The sequence below is a fragment of the Trichomycterus rosablanca genome, chromosome 13 (assembly GCF_030014385.1).
Source record: "Trichomycterus rosablanca isolate fTriRos1 chromosome 13, fTriRos1.hap1, whole genome shotgun sequence".
NCBI lineage: Eukaryota > Metazoa > Chordata > Actinopteri > Siluriformes > Trichomycteridae > Trichomycterus > Trichomycterus rosablanca.
Genome location: NC_086000.1, coordinates 23,368,451 through 23,388,754, shown reverse-complemented (window position 1 = coordinate 23,388,754; position 20,304 = coordinate 23,368,451). Strand labels below are relative to the sequence as shown.

General features: G+C 38.4%; 1 protein-coding gene across 6 annotated transcripts in view; it reads left to right on the top strand.

Annotated features, from left to right (window-relative positions):
• The window catches only part of LOC134325082 (kelch-like protein 29), a 279,536-nt gene that overhangs the window by 133,757 nt on the left and 125,475 nt on the right, over nucleotides 1–20,304 (top strand). For all 6 annotated transcript variants that reach the window (XM_063007116.1, XM_063007115.1, XM_063007112.1 and 3 more), the window contains one exon: nucleotides 1,831–2,090. In XM_063007116.1, coding sequence (XP_062863186.1) covers nucleotides 1,831–2,090 — 260 coding nt within the window. The remainder of the gene's footprint in view (nucleotides 1–1,830; nucleotides 2,091–20,304) is intronic.

The following is a 20,304-nucleotide window of genomic DNA, read 5'->3' as shown; positions in this document are numbered from 1 at the left end:
AATCAGAAAAAAAATTAACGAACTTTTACACATTTTACATCATTTTCACTACTTGGGTTTTATTACACAACACTGAAAGATAAATGCATGAAGCGAGGCGCCCGGGTGGCGCAGTGGGATATTCCGCTAGCACACCAGCTCTGGGATTCTAAACTCCCCAAGCTGGAATCTTACATTTTACATTTAAATTTTTGGCATTTAGCAGACGCTTTTATCCAAAGCAACTTACAGTTTTGTGACAGTATACAATTTAAGCAATTGATGGTTAAGGGCCTTGCTCAAGGGCCCAACAGTGGCAACCTAACAGAGGTGGGGCTTGAGCCAGCAACCTTCTGATTACTAGTCCAGTACCTTAACCACTACGCTACATCTGCCCTTATCTTAGCTCTGCTACTGGAGAGTAGGGCTGGGCGCCCCCTAGCAGGCACAATTGGCAAGTGCTTTGGTGTTGTCCTGGAGAACCTGCTGACCTTCTCTTCTCTTGTAGCCAACATGACAAGATTGTGCTGGTTACTCCTCTACAATATCAAGATTTGTCCAATTCTCTCCATGGAAGTCACTCAGATTCTTGTCCAGTCACTTGTAATCTCACGTTTGGACTACTGCAACTCCCTCCTGGCAGATGCCTCTATGTCCACTATTAAACCCTTGCAACTCATTTAAAATGCAGCTGCTCGCCTGGTTTTTAACCAACCTAAACACTGCCACATCACCCCACTGCTACGTTCTCTTCACTGGCCTCCTGTAGTTTAAAACACTGATGCTCGCCTACAAAGCCAAAAATGGACCAGCCCCAAACTCACTCTGTACCACAATACCTCCGAGCCACTAGTCTTGCTCGACTTGATCTTCCACCCAGAACTCAAGCAAGACCAGCATCAAGGCTCTTCTCTATACTTGCACCCAAGTCTTCAAAAGACGAATAAAAACCTTCATCACCTCTTTACTAAGCACTTAAGCTGGCATGTACTAATTCTCTTATTTATTTATTGCATTAAAAAAAGGTCTGCTGGGTGGGAAAAAGACGAACTAAAAGGGGGGTGGGTTCTTCAATGCTGTGTAGGAACACTGGTTGCCCAGGGTGCCTGTACAGAAGTGGAGAAGGGCAGAGATTGGTGTACATAAATCCAACCTCACATGCAAATCCACCAAAGTATGAGAGAATGAGAAAGGATCAGGGGACTGGGCACACATTGGAGGGAGTGTTTGTTGGCGAATATACACCCTCCTTGGACACCATCGAGGTCTGATGACGACACTAAAACTGGAAGAAAAAGAGGAAAAATGCATTAGTTTAATGAATAAAGCTTAGTTTGTGCTTTTTTTATTTATTTAGTTTTTTACTAGTTTATTTTATCCACCCCTTCTTTTTGCGATGCCTAATAACTCACAGCAACACAGCAAGATTTCAGTTTACACCTGAGAATTGTTTGTGAGGGACCAGGGATGTTTGCTTTGTTCCTGTAGTCTCTGCATATGAACTGACAGTCACGAGACATCCCGAATTCTTTGTTTGTCATGGCTGCGATGTAAGTTACTACAGACCGTAAAGTCGATGTGTTGACTTTTGTGCAGTAAGAAAAAAAATCTGTCTGTCAGTGCTAATCAAAAGTCCTGGGTTAGCCGCCTGCTACTGCGTCCGATCGATTTCTTCCTCTCCATTCTTTTTCCCACCATCTGCCAGAGATATTACACCTGCCGCCTTCACAAAATGCACACAGAAATTCAATCCAGCAAACACTATCCCCAAAGGCTGTGTTGTAAATGCATCTTACAAGGTTGTGTCTGTGTGTGTTTGCATGAATGAATGCGGGTGGTAATCTCATACAGAGAAGCAGTTGACGGCCAGTAACTGCCTGGGAGTGCTGGCCATGGCTGAGGCCATGCAGTGCACAGAGCTTCACAACATGGCCAAGGCCTTCGCTCTGCAGAACTTTCCTGAGGTGGCGAGTCAGCAGGAGATCCTCAACATCTCAAAAGAGGACTTTATCGGCTACCTGTCCAATGATAGTCTTAACGCTAAAGCAGAGGAGCTGGTTTATGAGACGGTTATCAAGTGGATCAAGAAGGACCTCGATAACAGAGTACGGGTAAGAGACTCATTTTAGGACTTTTAGTATTGGATTGCAATTATTAATTATGCTTTTCAGGTATGTGGTAAATCTAGATGTGACCATTATATTGCCAGCACTTGATAACAGTACTTTTAGTTTAAGACCACAACTTAAAAGTCTTGAGCTTGATTGAATCAATATTTCATGGATAACACAGATCACCTTCTTAGTAGCACAATCACAGGACAGAGGAGTGTGTTTATTGATAGACTGCTGTCTCTGTCCTGCTCTACAGACAGGCTGAGAAAGTCTGATGTACCCCAAGCAGTCAGACTGTTTAACACCACACGATGGCGGGGACATTAAACTAAAACTAAACTCAAATCCAAGCCTACATATTCCTCTTTAATTATTATTTATTCTTATATTTATACCTATACAGTATGTATATGTCGGTTATAATCTATATTATTATTATTATTATTATTATTATTATCTGTATATTACCACTATTATACTCATTCATACCTATATCTTATATTATATTTTTAATATTTAATATTTATCTCTATATATACCGATCAGCCATAACATTAAAACCACCTCCTTGTTTCTACACTCACTGTCCATTTTATCAGCTTCACTGACCATATAGGAGCACTTTGTAGTTCTACAATTACTGACTGTAGTCATCTGTTTCTCTACAGCACTGCAGTGACACTGACATAGTGGTGGTGTGTTAGTGTGTGTTGTGCTGGTATGAGTAGATAAGACACAGCAATGCTGATGGAGTTTTTAAACACCTCACTGTCACTGCTGGATTGAGAATAGTTCACCAACCAAACACATCCAGCCAACAGTGCCCTGTGTGCAGCGTCTTGTGACCACTGATGAAGGTCTAGAAGATGACCAACTCAAACAGCAGCAATAGATGAGCGATCGTCTCTGACTTTACGTCTACAAGGTGGACCAACTAGATAGGAGTGTCTAATAGAGTGGACAGTGAGTGGTGGTCTTGTGGGGGTCCTGACTATTGATGAACAGGGTGAAAGCAGGCTAGAAAGGTATGTAGAGAAACAGATGGACTGTAGTCAGTAATTGTAGAACTACAAAGTGCTCCTATATGGTAAGTGGAGATGATAAAATGGACAGTGAGTGTAGAAACCAGGAGGTGGTTTTAATGTTATGGCTGATCGGTGTACACTGCAAAAAATGATTTTTTGACCTAGTAAATAGAGTGAAGATTTTTAAAGTACTTTATACAAGAATATTCTAGTACAGTCTTGCTACTTAAGCATTTCACATATAATTTAGTGTGTTACTTGGTGTTTCTTTGTAATAATTTGTTATCAAATACATTAGTAAATTTTATTCTAAATACCAAGTAAAATTAACTATGTTTTTTATTTCTTGGATTGAAGCAAAGCAAAACTGAAAACGTCTAGTAAATATTACTATATGTTCCACGCATGCGCATTGCCTGGCAAGTCCGGACATGTTTCACACACAAAGTGCAAAACGAGCTGCTGATTTTTGAATCTTCTCAAGTCTTCTCACAACAAAGTTTTTCGGTTGTTGAGGACATACTTTGGCCAAAGTGGACTGTTTTATGGTAAGTTGTCATTTTTTAAGAAATTATATTACCATGCCAGTTAATATTATAAATATTTAAAAAGTTGTTTAACTTTCTACACTATTGACTCCAAATTAGCATCCGTTAGCATCGCAGAGTTAATGTTATGTAGTTATATTAATCGGGATAACTTGTTCCGTTTAATGTACGTGGGCTTAAAACGTTGGTTCTAAAATAGTTCTTCTGTCTCATGATTATGAAAGCCCATTTTGCTACTTAAAAATAAATCTGTATGAGTTATAATATGTAACATAACATTCTGAGGTCTACATAAACTTTATAATTACTAACTTATGTTATTTTTTTAATCTTTGTCTTAGGTGAAAGATGAGTTCAGGAGGATAACTACAGTCAGTCCACCTGGAGCGAGTGTTTCTGACACTGAAATATTGATATCATTTATTTTGTCCTTACACTGTGACACCTTAATAGTTTGTTTTCCATTTACAGTTTTTACTTTTGTGTAGCGAGTGAGACTTTAGAAAACACGCTGTTTGAAAGACATTTTGTTCACTGAACTGTAAGTGAAAATGCATTTCCATTAATTGAGCAAAACAAATAAAAAAAGTTTGACAAAAAATGTTGTCTGTCAGTGTTTTTTGTATATGGTAATCATTGATGTTGAATTGAATAATGTAAAATTATTTGGCATTTTATAATATAACATTTTAATTATATATAGCATTTTAATAATATAATATACAGTATATATGAAACAATGTATATTATTACTCCTATTGTATATGCTTATACCTATGATGATATATTGTATATATTTATACTGCAAGTTGTACTGTACATTATTAGTTGTTCTACATGTATTAGTTTTTCTTATTTTCCTTGTTTAACTACTGGGTCTGTCTGTCTGTCTGTCTGTCTGTCTGTCTGTCTGTCTGTCTGTCTCTCTCTCTCTCTCTCTCTCTCTCTCTCTCTCTATCTCTCTATCTCTCTATCTATCTATCTATCTATCTATCTATCTATCTATCTATCTATCTATCTATCTGAATACACTTTTTAGCAATAGGTTTGCTATTGTACTGTAGATGTACCTAACAGAAAGTTTTTGCAGTTGCAAAACTGCGCTCTCAGTGACCTCAATTCATCACGAATGACATAGAATAAGATGCATTTGTTTGGGTGAAGAGAGGATGAAAAATGTTCCCTGCATCCATGTCTTTCAGTTGGAGGTACAAAATTAAATCACTGTTCTGCTGAGTAGGTAATCAGGTTTGGATAATACATAGCTTGTTGAAATTACTTTTCTCTTCCAATAAAGTGGTTAAATCAGTAAAAATCAAGATAAAAAAAATGTCTAGTTGGGTGTTTAAGAGTCCACCGTGCTGTGCAGGGAGTTTGCAGCGAGGCAACATGTTGGTCTATTTCTGCAGTGAGTCTGGAAATAGCTTGTTGATTATATGGTATAATCTGGGAGCAAGAAAGTGGATGGAGTGAAAATGGCATCAATTATAGGCATCAAGCCCAGCTGGCCATTCTAGCTTTAGATAGCCGTGTCAGTAACCAGCTCCAGTTAGGGAATTAGTGCTAAAAATGTTAAGCTCTGCTGAATTACTTAGTTCCCGCTACACTGAATAATTTTTAATTGGTTTACTTCTCTTGGTTGTTTGCTTTTGGTTGTATTGAAAGTGTTCGGGGTGATCACAGTTAGTCATCACAGTACAGAAGTCTGTAAAAAAACATTTTCCCATCAAAACTGGAACTTTTCATTATTTCTTTCATTGTTGTAGGTTTAGAGTGACACTGTGTTCTGTTTAGCATGTACACTTTCAAGCTAATTACATTGAACATGTAAATATGTTTAATTAGAGCATGAGCTGTCATAGCCTGTTAGCTGTGTGCTCTTGTCATCTACACAGTCATACCCTAGTACTAATTAATATTTAACTGATACATGTAGACAACAAAACTGAAAAAAATCTCTTGTACAACTGTGATCTGTGATCTGAATTGTCAGATGTTAAATAATGCCAGATTGGGGGGGAAAAATGAATAAAGAATTTGAAGCTAACTAATTAGCTGTCTATTTAACCTGCTTTTTAGCTGTGTGCCAATGTTTCATATGTATAATCACAGTTATTATGGGATACTTTACCCACCCCCATTAAAAAAAAACACAAGGTAAAACTAATTATATATTTACATAGATTATTTAAATGGTTTAATTAATACCTGTTCAGCTGACAGAAAGTCCTATTCAGATTTTGTATTTTAGGTTCAAAAGTACAATTTAAACTAATGTAGAACTGTATATATATATATTTTTTTTAGCTTAGTGACATAAGTTGTTAAACTGTTACATGCAACCTGTAATGCATATGAGCAATCCACCAACCACATTTTGTACACTAGTGTCGCAAATTCAGCCTCTTTGTGCTCCCAGAGCATGTTTAGTGTGTAGGTGCCATGCCCATGTCTCTGAGAGCACATGGTGGAGGAGACCTTGTTTATGATGTCAGGCCAACTCCTCCTCATAATGATTGGTCAATGAAGCTAATGATCCACAGCTGCTCCTCGTTGCAGGTAATTGCTCAGTGTGTTTAAGCGAGCAGCTGTGGATCCTTCAGCTGAGACTATTTTGGTTTTGGCATGCTTTTGGTTTTCTTATTCATGTTGGTTTGGTTTTGTCATGATTTGGGTTTTTTTGTTTATGCAGATTTGGTTTTCTTACTCATGTTGGTTTGGTGATTCTCTTGTTTATGTTCTTGCTCATGCTTAAAAGTCTTGTTTAGTGTTTTAGTCTTGTTCATGACTTGTGGTAGTTTAGTTCATGTTTAGCATTACCATAGGTTTCATGTGTTTAGTGATTAGCATTAGCAGTTAGCATAGCAGTTAGTTTAGCATTGTTCATGTGAGTTTAGATTAGTGTAACCAAGCATCTTTAATTGTGTACTAGCATGATTTAATTAAGAAATAAATGGTACATTAACAAATTATTGGGAGCAAAACACTTCAATAACTTCTTCCGTTACAGTACAGCACAGACACACCAGATAGAATGATCACGTGTCAGGAGCACGCTATTCCATGCATTATGGAATCCCCAAAGGGACAAAACACACTCAACGTGGAATCCTTCATTAGACATTGACATGTAATTACACACCACCACAAAAAAAGTATGTTACTTTTTGCATTTAGCATAGGTCTTGTGTTTGTGGCTGGTCTTGTGTACCCTTATGTTATTATTAAATACTTTGTAAGGCATCTCTGTACGTGTGTTTGCCCCCTCTTGTCTCGTCTAGCCCATTTGTTACAGCTAGCATTGGTTAAGATTATTATTATTAGTTGTAGTTGTAGTATTTAGAAAATAATAAACAAAACGTTTTAGTCACTATAATTAGTTTGTCTGGGTTAAACTACACTTCCTTTACCATAGTGCCAGAGGCTAAGTTTTAAATATCTGGACTCTACAAATGTGTACATCAGCCACCTAACAAGTTTAACAGCCTATAAAACAAGCTGCACAGAGTGTATTAAACATTGCTGTGAAACTAAAACTGATGCATGAAAAAAAGGCAATAGACATCTATGCCGTGACCTGATGTTTATTTGGTTCCGCAATACAACAGACTAAAGGAAAAAAATCTATTTAAATTTACCCTAAGTTTGAAGTCCGACACTTAACTCTCTTCTCGTGGGCTTAGCCAGTAAAAATGCTAATCCAACATAACAGCAGTACAACAGAGATCAAAAGAAAAGATTTGTGTTTATTCACACCTTCTCACATTCTCGTCAGCTCTTTTTCTGTCTTCAGTTTTATACCTCTTATTTTTTTTCTCAGCTTTTTCTTGGCAGACTGGTTTAGTGCTTAGAAGTTTATACTATGGCATATCCTCAGTGATTGTTTTACCTTGCCAAGTATGGAGATTTATGTTGGCTGGGCTGTAAATGCATTACAAGGAGAGTGCAGAGTACGGTTTTTTCTATGAGACAGATTTATATGGGTGTAAGTAATAGGTCACAGTAGAAAAAGAATTGCAAATGTCAATACACTTAAAAGACTGTAAAGTTTATTTGAAATTTCTGCAGTAATGCAATGTGCTCTCAGTTATCGTTTTATCTAGATTATGGCTTGTATTGTGTAATTACCCAATTCTCAGAAGCTCATTCAATAGCATTTGAGCCTTTAGTGGAAACCAATGTTTTTGTCGTGTGGGTGTGTGTGGGTGTGTGTGGGTGGGGGGGTGTGTGGGGGTGTGGGGGTGTGTGGGTGGGGGGGTGTGTGGGGGTGTGTGGGTGGGGGTCTGTGGGGGTGTGTGGGTGGGGGTGTGTGTGGGGGTGTGGGGGTGTGTTGCAGGCTGTCCACTCATGGCTTAATAATTTCATGTAGGCTGAACTAAATACACAGTCCCCTAATGCTCTAGGTTCAGGTGCATCAGGAGTCATTGTCTGTCTAGACTGACTACCTGTGCACTGCCTTTGATCCATGGGTGCATTATGATCTGAGACCCAGCAGAGCTTTTATTGACTTGCTTCTGTTTGTTGATGTGCTGGACCATTTCTGGTGCAATTTGGCTTTTAGTGCCTATCATGAAGTAAAAAAAAAAAAAAAAGAAAAGAAAAAACATCAACGCAAGAGTTCTGTTTGTATCCGTGTCTGCACATTTATTCATTGATCATGATGGAAATATTACAGCGAATGTGCTACAAGCCTGCCTTTAGTCTATAATGAATTGTTTTGCTTGTGTTGTCTTGGGATTTTAATGACCAGTTCTTAATATTTATCTTTGGATTCAGTGCTAGGCTACTTGGTCTGGTATAGCCATTACAAACTTGTAAGTTTTTAATGTAAGAGTCAGTAAGCAATAAGCTAAAAATAAACAATACAATGCTATGACTAGAATTGCTGCATCTACCTGCTAGAATTGTTCATTAACCAGTCAGTTGTAGTGGTTATTGGCAAGCATAAGCCATTCCGACAATTTATTTAATACTATTGTATCTTTTTTTTTAAATAATGGGACAGTGGTATCCTAATGGGTAGAGCTTTGGTCTATTAATTGAAAAGTTGAGAGTTTGAATCCCAGGTCTGCCATGCAACCACTGTTGGGCCCTTGAGCAAGGCCCCTAACCATCTCTGCTCCAGGGGTGCCATACAATGGCTGATCTTGTACCCTGACCCCAGCTTTCAAACGAACTGGGATATGTGAAAAAAAATTTTTGTACACCTGTATATGTCCACTCATGGCATACCAACTAGGCATAACATTATGACCACTGACAGGTGAAGTGAATAACACTGATTATCTCTTCATCACGGCACCTGTTAGTGGGTGGGATATATTAGGCAGCAGTGAACATTTTATCCTCAAAGTTGATGTGTTAGAAGCAGGAAAAATGAGCGAGTTTGACAAGGGCCAAATTGTGATGGCTAGACGACTGGGTCAGCGCATCTCCAAAACTGCAGCTCTTGTGGGATGTTCCCGGTCTGCAGTGGTCAATATCTATTAAAAGTGGTTCAAGGAAGGAACAGTGGTAAACCAGCGACAGGGTCATGGGCGGCCAAGGCTCATTGATGCACGTGGGGAGTGAATGCTGGCCCGTGTGGGTCCGATCCAACAGACGAGCTACTGTAGCTCAAATTGCTGAAGAAGTTAATACTGGTTCTAATAGAAAGGTGTCAGAATACACAGTGCATCTCAGTTTGTTGCATATGGGGCTGCATAGCTGCTGACCAGTCAGTTAGGAAGGAGGTCATAATGTTATACCTTATCGGTGTATATGACATATAAAGGCATTTTATTGTATTCTAATATGGTCAGATCGATTACTGTGACTGCCTCCGGAGGGCACAACTGGCTATGAGAGTGAGCCTGGCTCTTGCACTTGTTGGCATTTTTTTTTATATTATTTATTATTTGAGTTGCCACAGGATCAGTTTTTTTCTTCCCATAAAGCTGTGCCAATCTGTGATCCAATGTCTTTCAATTAAACAAAATGCCCAAGGACATTCCTAAGGACTAATTTGTTCCGGTCAAGATCGAGCAGCATGTGCACCAGCTACAATGTGACAGTGAGGCACGCCAGGACATTTTCTGATGGCCAAACAAAGGAGCAGTCAGTCCTCAAAGAGCCTAGAAATAGCATAGTATTGGGTATCAGGCCAGGAAGCCTAGGTCTGAATCCAGACACTGCTAAGCTAGTTGTCTAGGGATTTTTAATGACTAATGCTCTGCACCAATGTCCAATTAATTATTAACAAGGACTTATAACAATTGGCTTTATGCACTACATTTAGATATATTTATTTAGGTCATTTACCTTTCTCCAAAATAAGAACAGGATTATATATTGATTTGATTCACACAATTAAATTATTTTATTTAAAAAATCAGCTAATTGGTTACTGGGATTGTTCTTTATTTTGACACTGCATCTCATGCATATAATAGAGATTTACAACCCCCAGCTTCAGACCACACCAGGCTGTGGATCATTTAGTTAGTAGACCACAGTAATACAGCAGTAAAAGCATTAAAGCTTGTGGGGGTTGTTCAGTCTTGCAATAAAACTCTGTTTAGAAACTTAATTAAATATATTGTATTTTATACATCTAGCACTGTTCTGGAGAGTTGTAGAATTGATACCAAATTAAATTAAAGCTGTTCTGATAGCCAGTGGTGGCTCTGCAGCTTACTAAAACACAGTATATTAATCTTATTTAATTTGTCTTTGTGTTCACTTTCTTGCACATATTAGCAGTATGTTTACTTCAGATTACATTAAGGCAACATAGCATTGTGAATTCTATAGATGGATATTTTACCACTTTCAACAACTTGTCAAGCTAATCATAATCAACCATGTTAACACCATAAGTGAGTCTTTTTTTTTTTTTTAATTTTAACTTTTCTCAATTAAATTTCTGGTAACAGCATTCAGATGGCAGGTCAGATATCCTAAAATAAGCTACATTTCACAATAAATAAAATCTGTTCAGAAAAACTTCAAATGCGAAGACAACTCTTGTTTAATTTTATTAGAATATTCTATGAAAAAAAAAAACACTGTTCATGCCTCACCAAAATATTGTTGGCTGCTGTCAATTCCACATTGTTAAAACAGTTGTCATTAAAAAAAAAAAAAATCAATGTCATTTAGCAAATTGATTGTGTCTATTATTCTCAATGTTTTATGGAGACATTGACTCTATGAGATACATCAAAATATTAGCAATAAGCCAGCTTTTTTCATGCATCAGGGAAGATGAGTGGACCAAGTTATACACACAAGATGTAGAATAGGTTATACAAAAATCACTCACCAGTACTTAATACAAGGAGACAACCCTCCAAAATGTAAAAGATGCCGAACATGGCTCACAGCAAAGCATATTCTGATTGAATGTCACAAATACACAAAAGAGAGACAACAGCTACACATACCTGAAATTGTTAAAGAAACCATCAACCAAGAACAATCCTAAACATCCTGACAGGAACAAAAATTTAATGGACAAATAGAAACAAGGAAAAAAGGAGGACTTAAACATAACACCGATCATGCCATAAATAACACAATCGTGTATAAAGTGGCGTAAAACTCAAATACATAAATACCATTCTCCATGTTTTATGGAGGTGGAAGGAATACTATGTTGACAAAAAAACAAAAAAAAACATATACAGTGTATCGCAAAAGTGAGTACACCCCTCACATTTTTGCAAATATTTCATTATATCTTTTCATGGGACAACACTATAGACATGAAACTTGGATATAACTTAGAGTAGTCAGTGTACAGCTTGTATAGCAGTGTAGATTTACTGTCTTCTGAAAATAACTCAACACACAGCCATTAATGTCTAAATAGCTGGCAACATAAGTGAGTACACCCCACAGTGAACATGTCCAAATTGTGCCCAAATGTGTCGTTGTCCCTCCCTGGTGTCATGTGTCAAGGTCCCAGGTGTAAATGGGGAGCAGGGCTGTTAAATTTGGTGTTTTTGGTACAATTCTCTCATACTGGCCACTGGATATTCAACATGGCACCTCATGGCAAATAACTCTCTGAGGATGTGAGAAATAGAATTGTTGCTCTCCACAAAGATGGCCTGGGCTATAAGAAGATTGCTAACACCCTGAAACTGAGCTACAGCATGGTGGCCAAGGTCATACAGCGGTTTTCCAGGACAGGTTCCACTCGGAACAGGCTTCGCCAGGGTCGACCAAAGAAGTTGAGTCCACGTGTTCGGCGTCATATCCAGAGGTTGGCTTTAAAAAATAGACACATGAGTGCTGCCAGCATTGCTGCAGAGGTTGAAGACGTGGGAGGTCAGCCTGTCAGTGCTCAGACAATACGCCGCACACTGCATCAACTCGGTCTGCATGGTCGTCATCCCAAAAGGAAGCTGACGCACAAGAAAGCCTGCAAACAGTTTGCTGAAGACAAGCAGTCCAAGAACATGGATTACTGGAATGCCCTGTGGTCTGACGAGACCAAGATAAACTTGTTTGGCTCAGATGGTGTCCAGCATGTGTGGCGGCGCCCTGGTGAGAAGTACCAAGACAACTGTATCTTGCCTACAGTCAAGCATGGTGGTGGTAGCATCATGGTCTTGGGCTGCATGAGTGTTGCTGGCACTGGGGAGCTGCAGTTCATTGAGGGAAACATGAATTCCAACATGTACTGTGACATTCTGAAACAGAGCATGATCCCCTCCCTTCGAAAACTGGTTTCGAAAAAGTTTTCCAACAGGATAACGACCCCAAACACAACCTCCAAGATGACAACTGCCTTGCTGAGGAAGCTGAAGGTAAAGGTGATGGACTAAACCCAATTGAGCACCTGTGGCGCAATTTGGACATGTTCACTGTGGGGTGTACTCACTTATGTTGCCAGCCATTTAGACATTAATGGCTGTGTGTTGAGTTATTTTCAGAAGACAGTAAATCTACACTGCTATACAAGTTGTACACTGACTACTCTAAGTTATATCCAAGTTTTATTTCTATAGTGTTGTCCCATGAAAAGATATAATAACATATTTGCAGAAATGTGAGGGGTGTACTCACTTTTGTGATACACTGTATATATATATATCACAGACAGTGACCGTAGGTGAGGTGTAAACTCAGGTCATTAAGACCCTTGTGCTGTTTGCTACCTATGGAATCTGCAAATGATTCTACTCTTCTACATATTAAGATTTACTTTGTAATTTTAACAGTGTTATAGAATTTATAAGCTTTTTTGTAAGTAAATTGAATTAGTAAATTGATGGGTGTATAGATTTCAGTGGCCTGTGTTGTTTAATTACTGACCACATTTATTGGCTATGCTTTTTTCATTAGTGTAAAAAGTCCTATTGATTTTCCATAATGTAAGATTATATTTAATACACAAATACAACTAATATTAGATACTATACTGTTTCTTTTTATGAGAGTTCACCATGTGTTACTTCAGTTTCACTTATTTTAAATCATTTTACGCAACACTCCTTACAGCCTGGGTGGAATAAGCTTACTGGTGAAAACCTACTGGTTCTAGGGCATTTTTGTCACCTGTTGGATGTGATAAGACTCTCAAGATGAATGTACCACAAAAAAACTCTAATAAATGTCTGTTTTGTTAGTATTATTATTTTTAATTTATTTATATGGTGATTAATTTCACGTAAATAATCAGACCTTATAATCAAAATCATCCATTTCATTTCAGCTAAGGTGCATTTTATGATTTTTTTGTTCATTTGCATGTTTTGGGTGGCATGGTGGCTCAGTGGGTAGCACTGTCACCTCACAGCAAGAAGGTCCTGGGTTCGATCCCCAGCTGGGACGGTCCAGGTCCTTTCTGTGTGGAGTTTGCATGTTCTCCCCGTGTCTGTGTGGGTTTCCTCTGGGAGCTCAGGTTTCCTCCCACAGTCCAAAGACGTGCAGTCAGGTTAATTGGAGATACAAAATTGTCCATGACTGTGTTTGACATTAAACTTGTGAACTGATGAATCTTGTGTAATGAGTAACTACCTTTCCTGTCATGAATGTAACCAAAGTGTAAAACATGATGTTAAAATCCTAATAAATAAATAGATAACATTTACATGTTTGTGTTCAGGCTGAAATGTTGAGTCGTCACTTTAGAGTTAAGTCACAAGCCAACTAACCCAAGTGTGATTTGAGTTCCCATCTTTTATAAGTATATTCAGTATAATTGTGATTCCTGTTGTTTGTACTGTTTATGTTTTTTAAGACTTATTTGGCTATTTAGCTGTTTCTGGCTAATTAAATGAAAATTCAGTCTTCTGAGTTACATTTTTGTTTGGAATGTTGGTGAATTATAGTTGACGAGCATGAGCTGAAGCTGCTCTCTCTCTCTCTCTCGCTCTCTCTCTCTCTCTCATGCTGCGGGCCAGATGTAGATCTCAATAATTGTCTGTTTTACTCTTTGACTGATTCAAACCAGCGGCAATGAAAAAGCATAGTGCTGTTTTAAAATGCAGAACTGGTTGCTTCTCCAAATCTGATGAATTCTCATTTGTCAGCTGACAGCTTGTGGATAATGCACACTTTTAAGAACTGTGTTTAAGAGTTACGAGAATGCTGCCTTCTTTTAGACTATTGATTTTTTTTTCCTTATATAGCTTCTGTCCCCTCTAAGTTGAAACACTCAAGATGTAATCAAGGCCTGCTGTAATCAAACATATTTAATATGAGTCGTGAATGAATTAATGAATAGGTGAGATTGCAGGCTGCAGTAATAAGAGTGATACCATGCCCAGTATGATGGCAATGATATAATTGTTTTTGTGGAATACTTAGTGTAATACATTCATTAATTTAAGTATTTAATATTTTTTATCAACCACTTAGTCCTGATTAGGGCTGCTGTAGGTCTAGTGGCACTAGGTAGCACTACACATCCTGTACATGTTTCCAAAGAACACTTGTTTATAATTCATGAAGTAAAAATTATTCTTTAACATTTATATTTTTATTTTAAATATTTTTATTTTCTTTATTTTTTAACCATAGCCCTATACTAAACTAGCTGTAATTAAATGTAGGAGCTTCTGCACTAGCCATTAGGGGCCCCAACCCTCCAGTAGATTTTTTGGCCAGGATAAAATTATGAATATATAAATATTCCTACATTTTATTATTAACATCAAACTAATAAAGAAACATGACATATGCCAGAAAAGAATTGTAAATTATTAAATGCAGTTTTTTTGACCAATCAGGTGCCTACCCAATCATTCTGGGTAAGCACTGGGTAAACAATGGCTGTTAGGTGGTTGTTTTCTGACGTTTATCTCGGTCTGTGAACGTATTTTTAAGGAAGCAAAACAGTAAAGCTGTTTCAAATAAACTTTTTTTACTTCTTATATTTAGGAGTATAGCTATAAAATGGTATATTCCGCTAGCACATCAGCATTGCCACCGGTCGGATGGGTGCCATCTGGTGGGCATAATTGGAAGTGCCTGCAGCAGATACTAATTGGCCACCGTATCTGCTAGGGCGTGCTGATTGGACTATGTGTGAGTGGGCTCTTTATACACTGTGTAAGGACCCTGATTGGCGGAAGAGACGTCTGTGCAGAATGCAGTGGCAAAAAGAGGAGGGCTGTGCACAGGTTGGAAGATATGTGGGCAGTGACATGCTCTCCTCGGATGCAATCGGGTATCCATCAGCAGCTTTTAGCTTTTCTCGGGAGGAAAATGGGGAGAAAATGCATTAAAAAAAAAAACTCACATACCCTGGATACTGTGAAATATGTTAAATACGTTTATTTTTTAAGAGCCCTTACATAATAAAAAAAAAAAATAATAATAATAATAATATATATATATATATAAACTGATCTGAACTGATTATTTTATTTATTTAAATTTAAATTGGTCATTCATATTTAAGCTGGGCAGTAGCGGTGTTATGCTGGATTACTGGGTAAGTGAGCTCTGGTTTATGCAGGGTAGCTGTGCTCCTAAAGTTTTTGATTGGTGGCTTAATATCTCAGGTAGAGCTATATTCTGCTAAAACAAACCACACTGACCAGCAGGTCAGCTGGTAATCAAGTACAGCAAATACCAACAGGGATTACAGTGGACCCTTGACTTACGAATTTATTAGGGCTGTTCTTAAGTCAAAATGTTCGTTAGTTAAACCAATTTTCCCATAAGAAATAATGTAAACAGAATTAATCCGTGCCAGACCTCCCAAACCACCCTCTTAGCTAACCTCTCTAATGTCTTAAATGGTCTTTTTTGTTATAAATACAAGTATATTTTCCCTTAAATCTTAAATGATAGAATAAACATTACTGTAATAAACAATAATAAACAAAAATACACAGTACAGTATGTGTGCTGTACCATACACCATAATAAATTTCCGTCTTTTTTTTTTTAAATGTATCTACCAGAATCAACAACTCTCATATTTCTCTATTATTTCCTTCTTTATTTCAACAGTATTGTATTTTGTAGGTGTAATTGCACGAAAGAAATAATACTTTACTCAGCGATTTCCTTCATCTCTATCACTCACTGTCCCCACTGTCTGATACACAGTGACAGCTACTGGCAGGACTAATTATACAACACAACAAATGCAATAGATTTTTACATCAGTACACAGCACTGCACTTCCTCTGCACATTCTTTGGGGACATTTTAATATTGAAATTTACAAAATATAAAGAAAACACCGGAAAAACACCATCCGTTGTTCAAATGTTCGCTCACTGTATATTTATAGAGAGAGAGACGGTTGGAGTGAACTTGTTCGTGACGTCATGTGTTTCATTAATTTCTGTTCATAATCCAAAATTTGTTCGTACGTAACCCGAAATGTTCGTATGGTAAACTGTTCGTAACACAAAGGTCCACTGTATCTATGTTTTAAAAACAAAACCAGTGATGTCTATCTTACACTAATAGATCAGTATAAGGAAGCAGAAATGTGTTTCAAAACTGTCTAATGCTGGTCTGTGTTGTTTTTCTGTAGTTTCTACTTGTTAAAGCTTCTTCCTAAGCAAAAGCACCAAAGGAACCTTCATTTAAAGGGAAAAACTGGCTTTATTTGTGTGGGTTTGGGACTTTTATATAACAGTTTATATACAGTGTGTGGGGGGGTTTCTACTTATGCACATATTATCTCTGCTTATATATATATATATATATATATATACATATACAGTGTATCACAAAAGTGAGTACACCCCTCACATTTCTGCAGATATTTAAGTATATCTTTTCATGGGACAACACTGACAAAATGACACTTTGACACAATGAAAAGTAGTCTGTGTGCAGCTTATATAACAGTGTAAATTTATTCTTCCCTCAAAATAACTCAATATACAGCCATTAATGTCTAAACCACCGGCAACAAAAGTGAGTACACCCCTTAGTGAAAGTTCCTGAAGTGTCAATATTTTGTGTGGCCACCATTATTTCCCAGAACTGCCTTAACTCTCCTGGGCATGGAGTTTACCAGAGCTTCACAGGTTGCCACTGGAATGCTTTTCCACTCCTCCATGACGACATCACGGAGCTGGTGGATATTCGAGACTTTGCGCTCCTCCACCTTCCGCTTGAGGATGCCCCAAAGATGTTCTATTGGGTTTAGGTCTGGAGACATGCTTGGCCAGTCCATCACCTTTACCCTCAGCCTCTTCAATAAAGCAGTGGTCGTCTTAGAGGTGTGTTTGGGGTCATTATCATGCTGGAACACTGCCCTGCGACCCAGTTTCCGGAGGGAGGGGATCATGCTCTGCTTCAGTATTTCACAGTACATATTGGAGTTCGTGTGTCCCTCAATGAAATGTAACTCCCCAACACCTGCTGCACTCATGCAGCCCCAGACCATGGCATTCCCACCACCATGCTTGACTGTAGGCATGACACACTTATCTTTGTACTCCTCACCTGATTGCCGCCACACATGCTTGAGACCATCTGAACCAAACAAATTAATCTTGGTCTCATCAGACCATAGGACATGGTTCCAGTAATCCATGTCCTTTGTTGACATGTCTTCAGCAAACTGTTTGCGGGCTTTCTTGTGTAGAGACTTTAGAAGAGGCTTCCTTCTGGGGTGACAGCCATGCAGACCAATTTGATGTAGTGTGCGGCGTATGGTCTGAGCACTGACAGGCTGACCCCCCACCTTTTCAATCTCTGCAGCAATGCTGACAGCACTCCTGCGCCTATCTTTCAAAGACAGCAGTTGGATGTGACGCTGAGCACGTGCACTCAGCTTCTTTGGACGACCAACTGAGTGTCTGTTCTGAGTGGACCCTGCTCTTTTAAAACGCTGGATGATCTTGGCCACTGTGCTGCAGCTCAGTTTCAGGGTGTTGGCAATCTTCTTGTAGCCTTCGCCATCTTCATGTAGCGCAACAATTCGTCTTTTAAGATCCTCAGAGAGTTCTTTGCCATGAGGTGCCATGTTGGAACTTTCAGTGACCAGTATGAGAGAGTGTGAGAGCTGTACTACTAAATTGAACACACCTGCTCCCTATGCACACCTGAGACCTAGTAACACTAACAAATCACATGACATTTTGGAGGGAAAATGACAAGCAATGCTCAATTTGGACATTTAGGGGTGTACTCACTTTTGTTGCCGGTGGTTTAGACATTAATGGCTGTATATTGAGTTATTTAGAGGGAAGAATAAATTTACACTGTTATATAAGCTGCACACAGACTACTTTTCATTGTGTCAAAGTGTCATTTTGTCAATGTTGTCCCATGAAAAGATATACTTAAATATCTGCAGAAATGTGAGGGGTGTACTCACTTTTGTGATACACTGTATATACACACTGTATATGTGTGTGTGTGTGTGCGTGTGTGCGTGTGTGCGCGCGCGCACGCAGTCTTCTCACATTCTCACAGTCCTACCCTAAAGCCACATAAAACCTAACCATAACATGCTGAATCTTCACATTCTATTATGATCAGCTCTTAAATTTGCCTGGAGAGCAACCCGGCCTTGTGATTTATGGCTTACATAGATGCATTTTAAATCTACAGGCTGTGGAATAACCATCCCAAATTTGATTCCGCCTTGTTGTGTCTTGCCCTGGGGATTGCAATTTGTTATTTGACTTGAAGATAATAATGGGTACACAACGAGCATATCTGGCCGTAAAATAAAATATTACAGCGTATTATTGTAGTGTCTGGTATGCGCCTTTAAAATAAAACACACGAGCTGCTCATTAAAGAGTGGCTTTATGGCTCCTCAGCTTACTAAAATAATTGGTCTTTTACCAGTATTCTTGAAGTAGTATATGTTAGGACTGCGTAACTACCAGTCAAGAACAGTCAAGTTTTCTTTTTTAAAGCCTAAATTAAATGACTTCACTAAACATTACAAACTATTTCAAAAAATGTATGTAGATATTCATTTTAAATAGCAGGTTCAGTTAGTTCAATGCTCACAACATTAAAACATTTATTAAAAATAATAAGCAATGCATTTTCCATAGACTAAGAAATGTACATTTGCTAGCCCTGAGAAGCTGAATCTCTTTGCTTAGTAAAAATGTCTCTCCAGAGGAGTAAAGTCTGTTACAGCAGCAAAAAGAGACCAACTCTGGTAATGTCCATTGTTTTGGAATATGATATACAACAAGCGTTCAAAGCGGTGAAACATGCTAGCACACCAGAGCTGACATCTCGAACTCGTAGGTTCGAATCTCAGGCTAGGTGCCTACATGAAAAACAGCTGTTGTTCGAGGGGAATGCCGGGGATTCCTCATTACTGATGCAATTACGGCTACTGCACATGTGTCGGAGGGGGCGTGTGTTAGTCACTCTCCTCAGTTCCATCAGTGGAGAGGAAGCATAATGCAATAGGGTAATTGAATACAACTAGATTGGGAGAAAACATTGGGGGAAAATCCTAAATAAATAAATACATTTTTGATAAATTCATCGTACACTAAAAAAAATACAAATAAATATCCAACCTTTAATTAAAGTAGATATATTACTTATAATGTAGTATTATTTATTAATGTATTTTTATAAATGTATTCACCCCTGCATTTACTATTTTATACAACATTGCTTTTCTAATATAACGGTACTTGTCCAGGGTCCTCCTCCCTTGCACATTCTCCTCTTTAGCTTTGCCCACATGTTTTCTGTGGGGTTTAGATCAGTAGACTGGCAGTACCTTAAATAAACCTTGATTTAGTGTTATTATTCATCATTATTTGTTGATCTGGATATATGTTTTGGATCAGTGTCCTGCTGTAAGATCCAGTGATTATTCATGTTTAGTTTGTTGGCGGAGGCAGGCAGATTCCATGATGCCATGTACCCTAACAAGGTTAAACAGCAGTCTCTCTAAAATACTTCACAACAACATTAATCTTCAACTGTGATCCTTGGGGAGTTTTTTTTTTTTCCTGTCTTACCATCTTCTGTACTGTGTGTGGGGTCAAAACACACTTGGATCTGTAAGGTTCTGTGGCGTCTGTGGGACTTACCACTCTTCCCCGACGTCACAAGCCTTACAGAGCAGTTCTGAGCTAGGCCTTAAGTAATAGGCCAGCTCGTTAGGGCGAACGACCTGCAGCTGCGGTTCCCTTATTTAAGGGCACGCCGCCAGGCTGCAGGCGTCGCACCTTCTGCCTT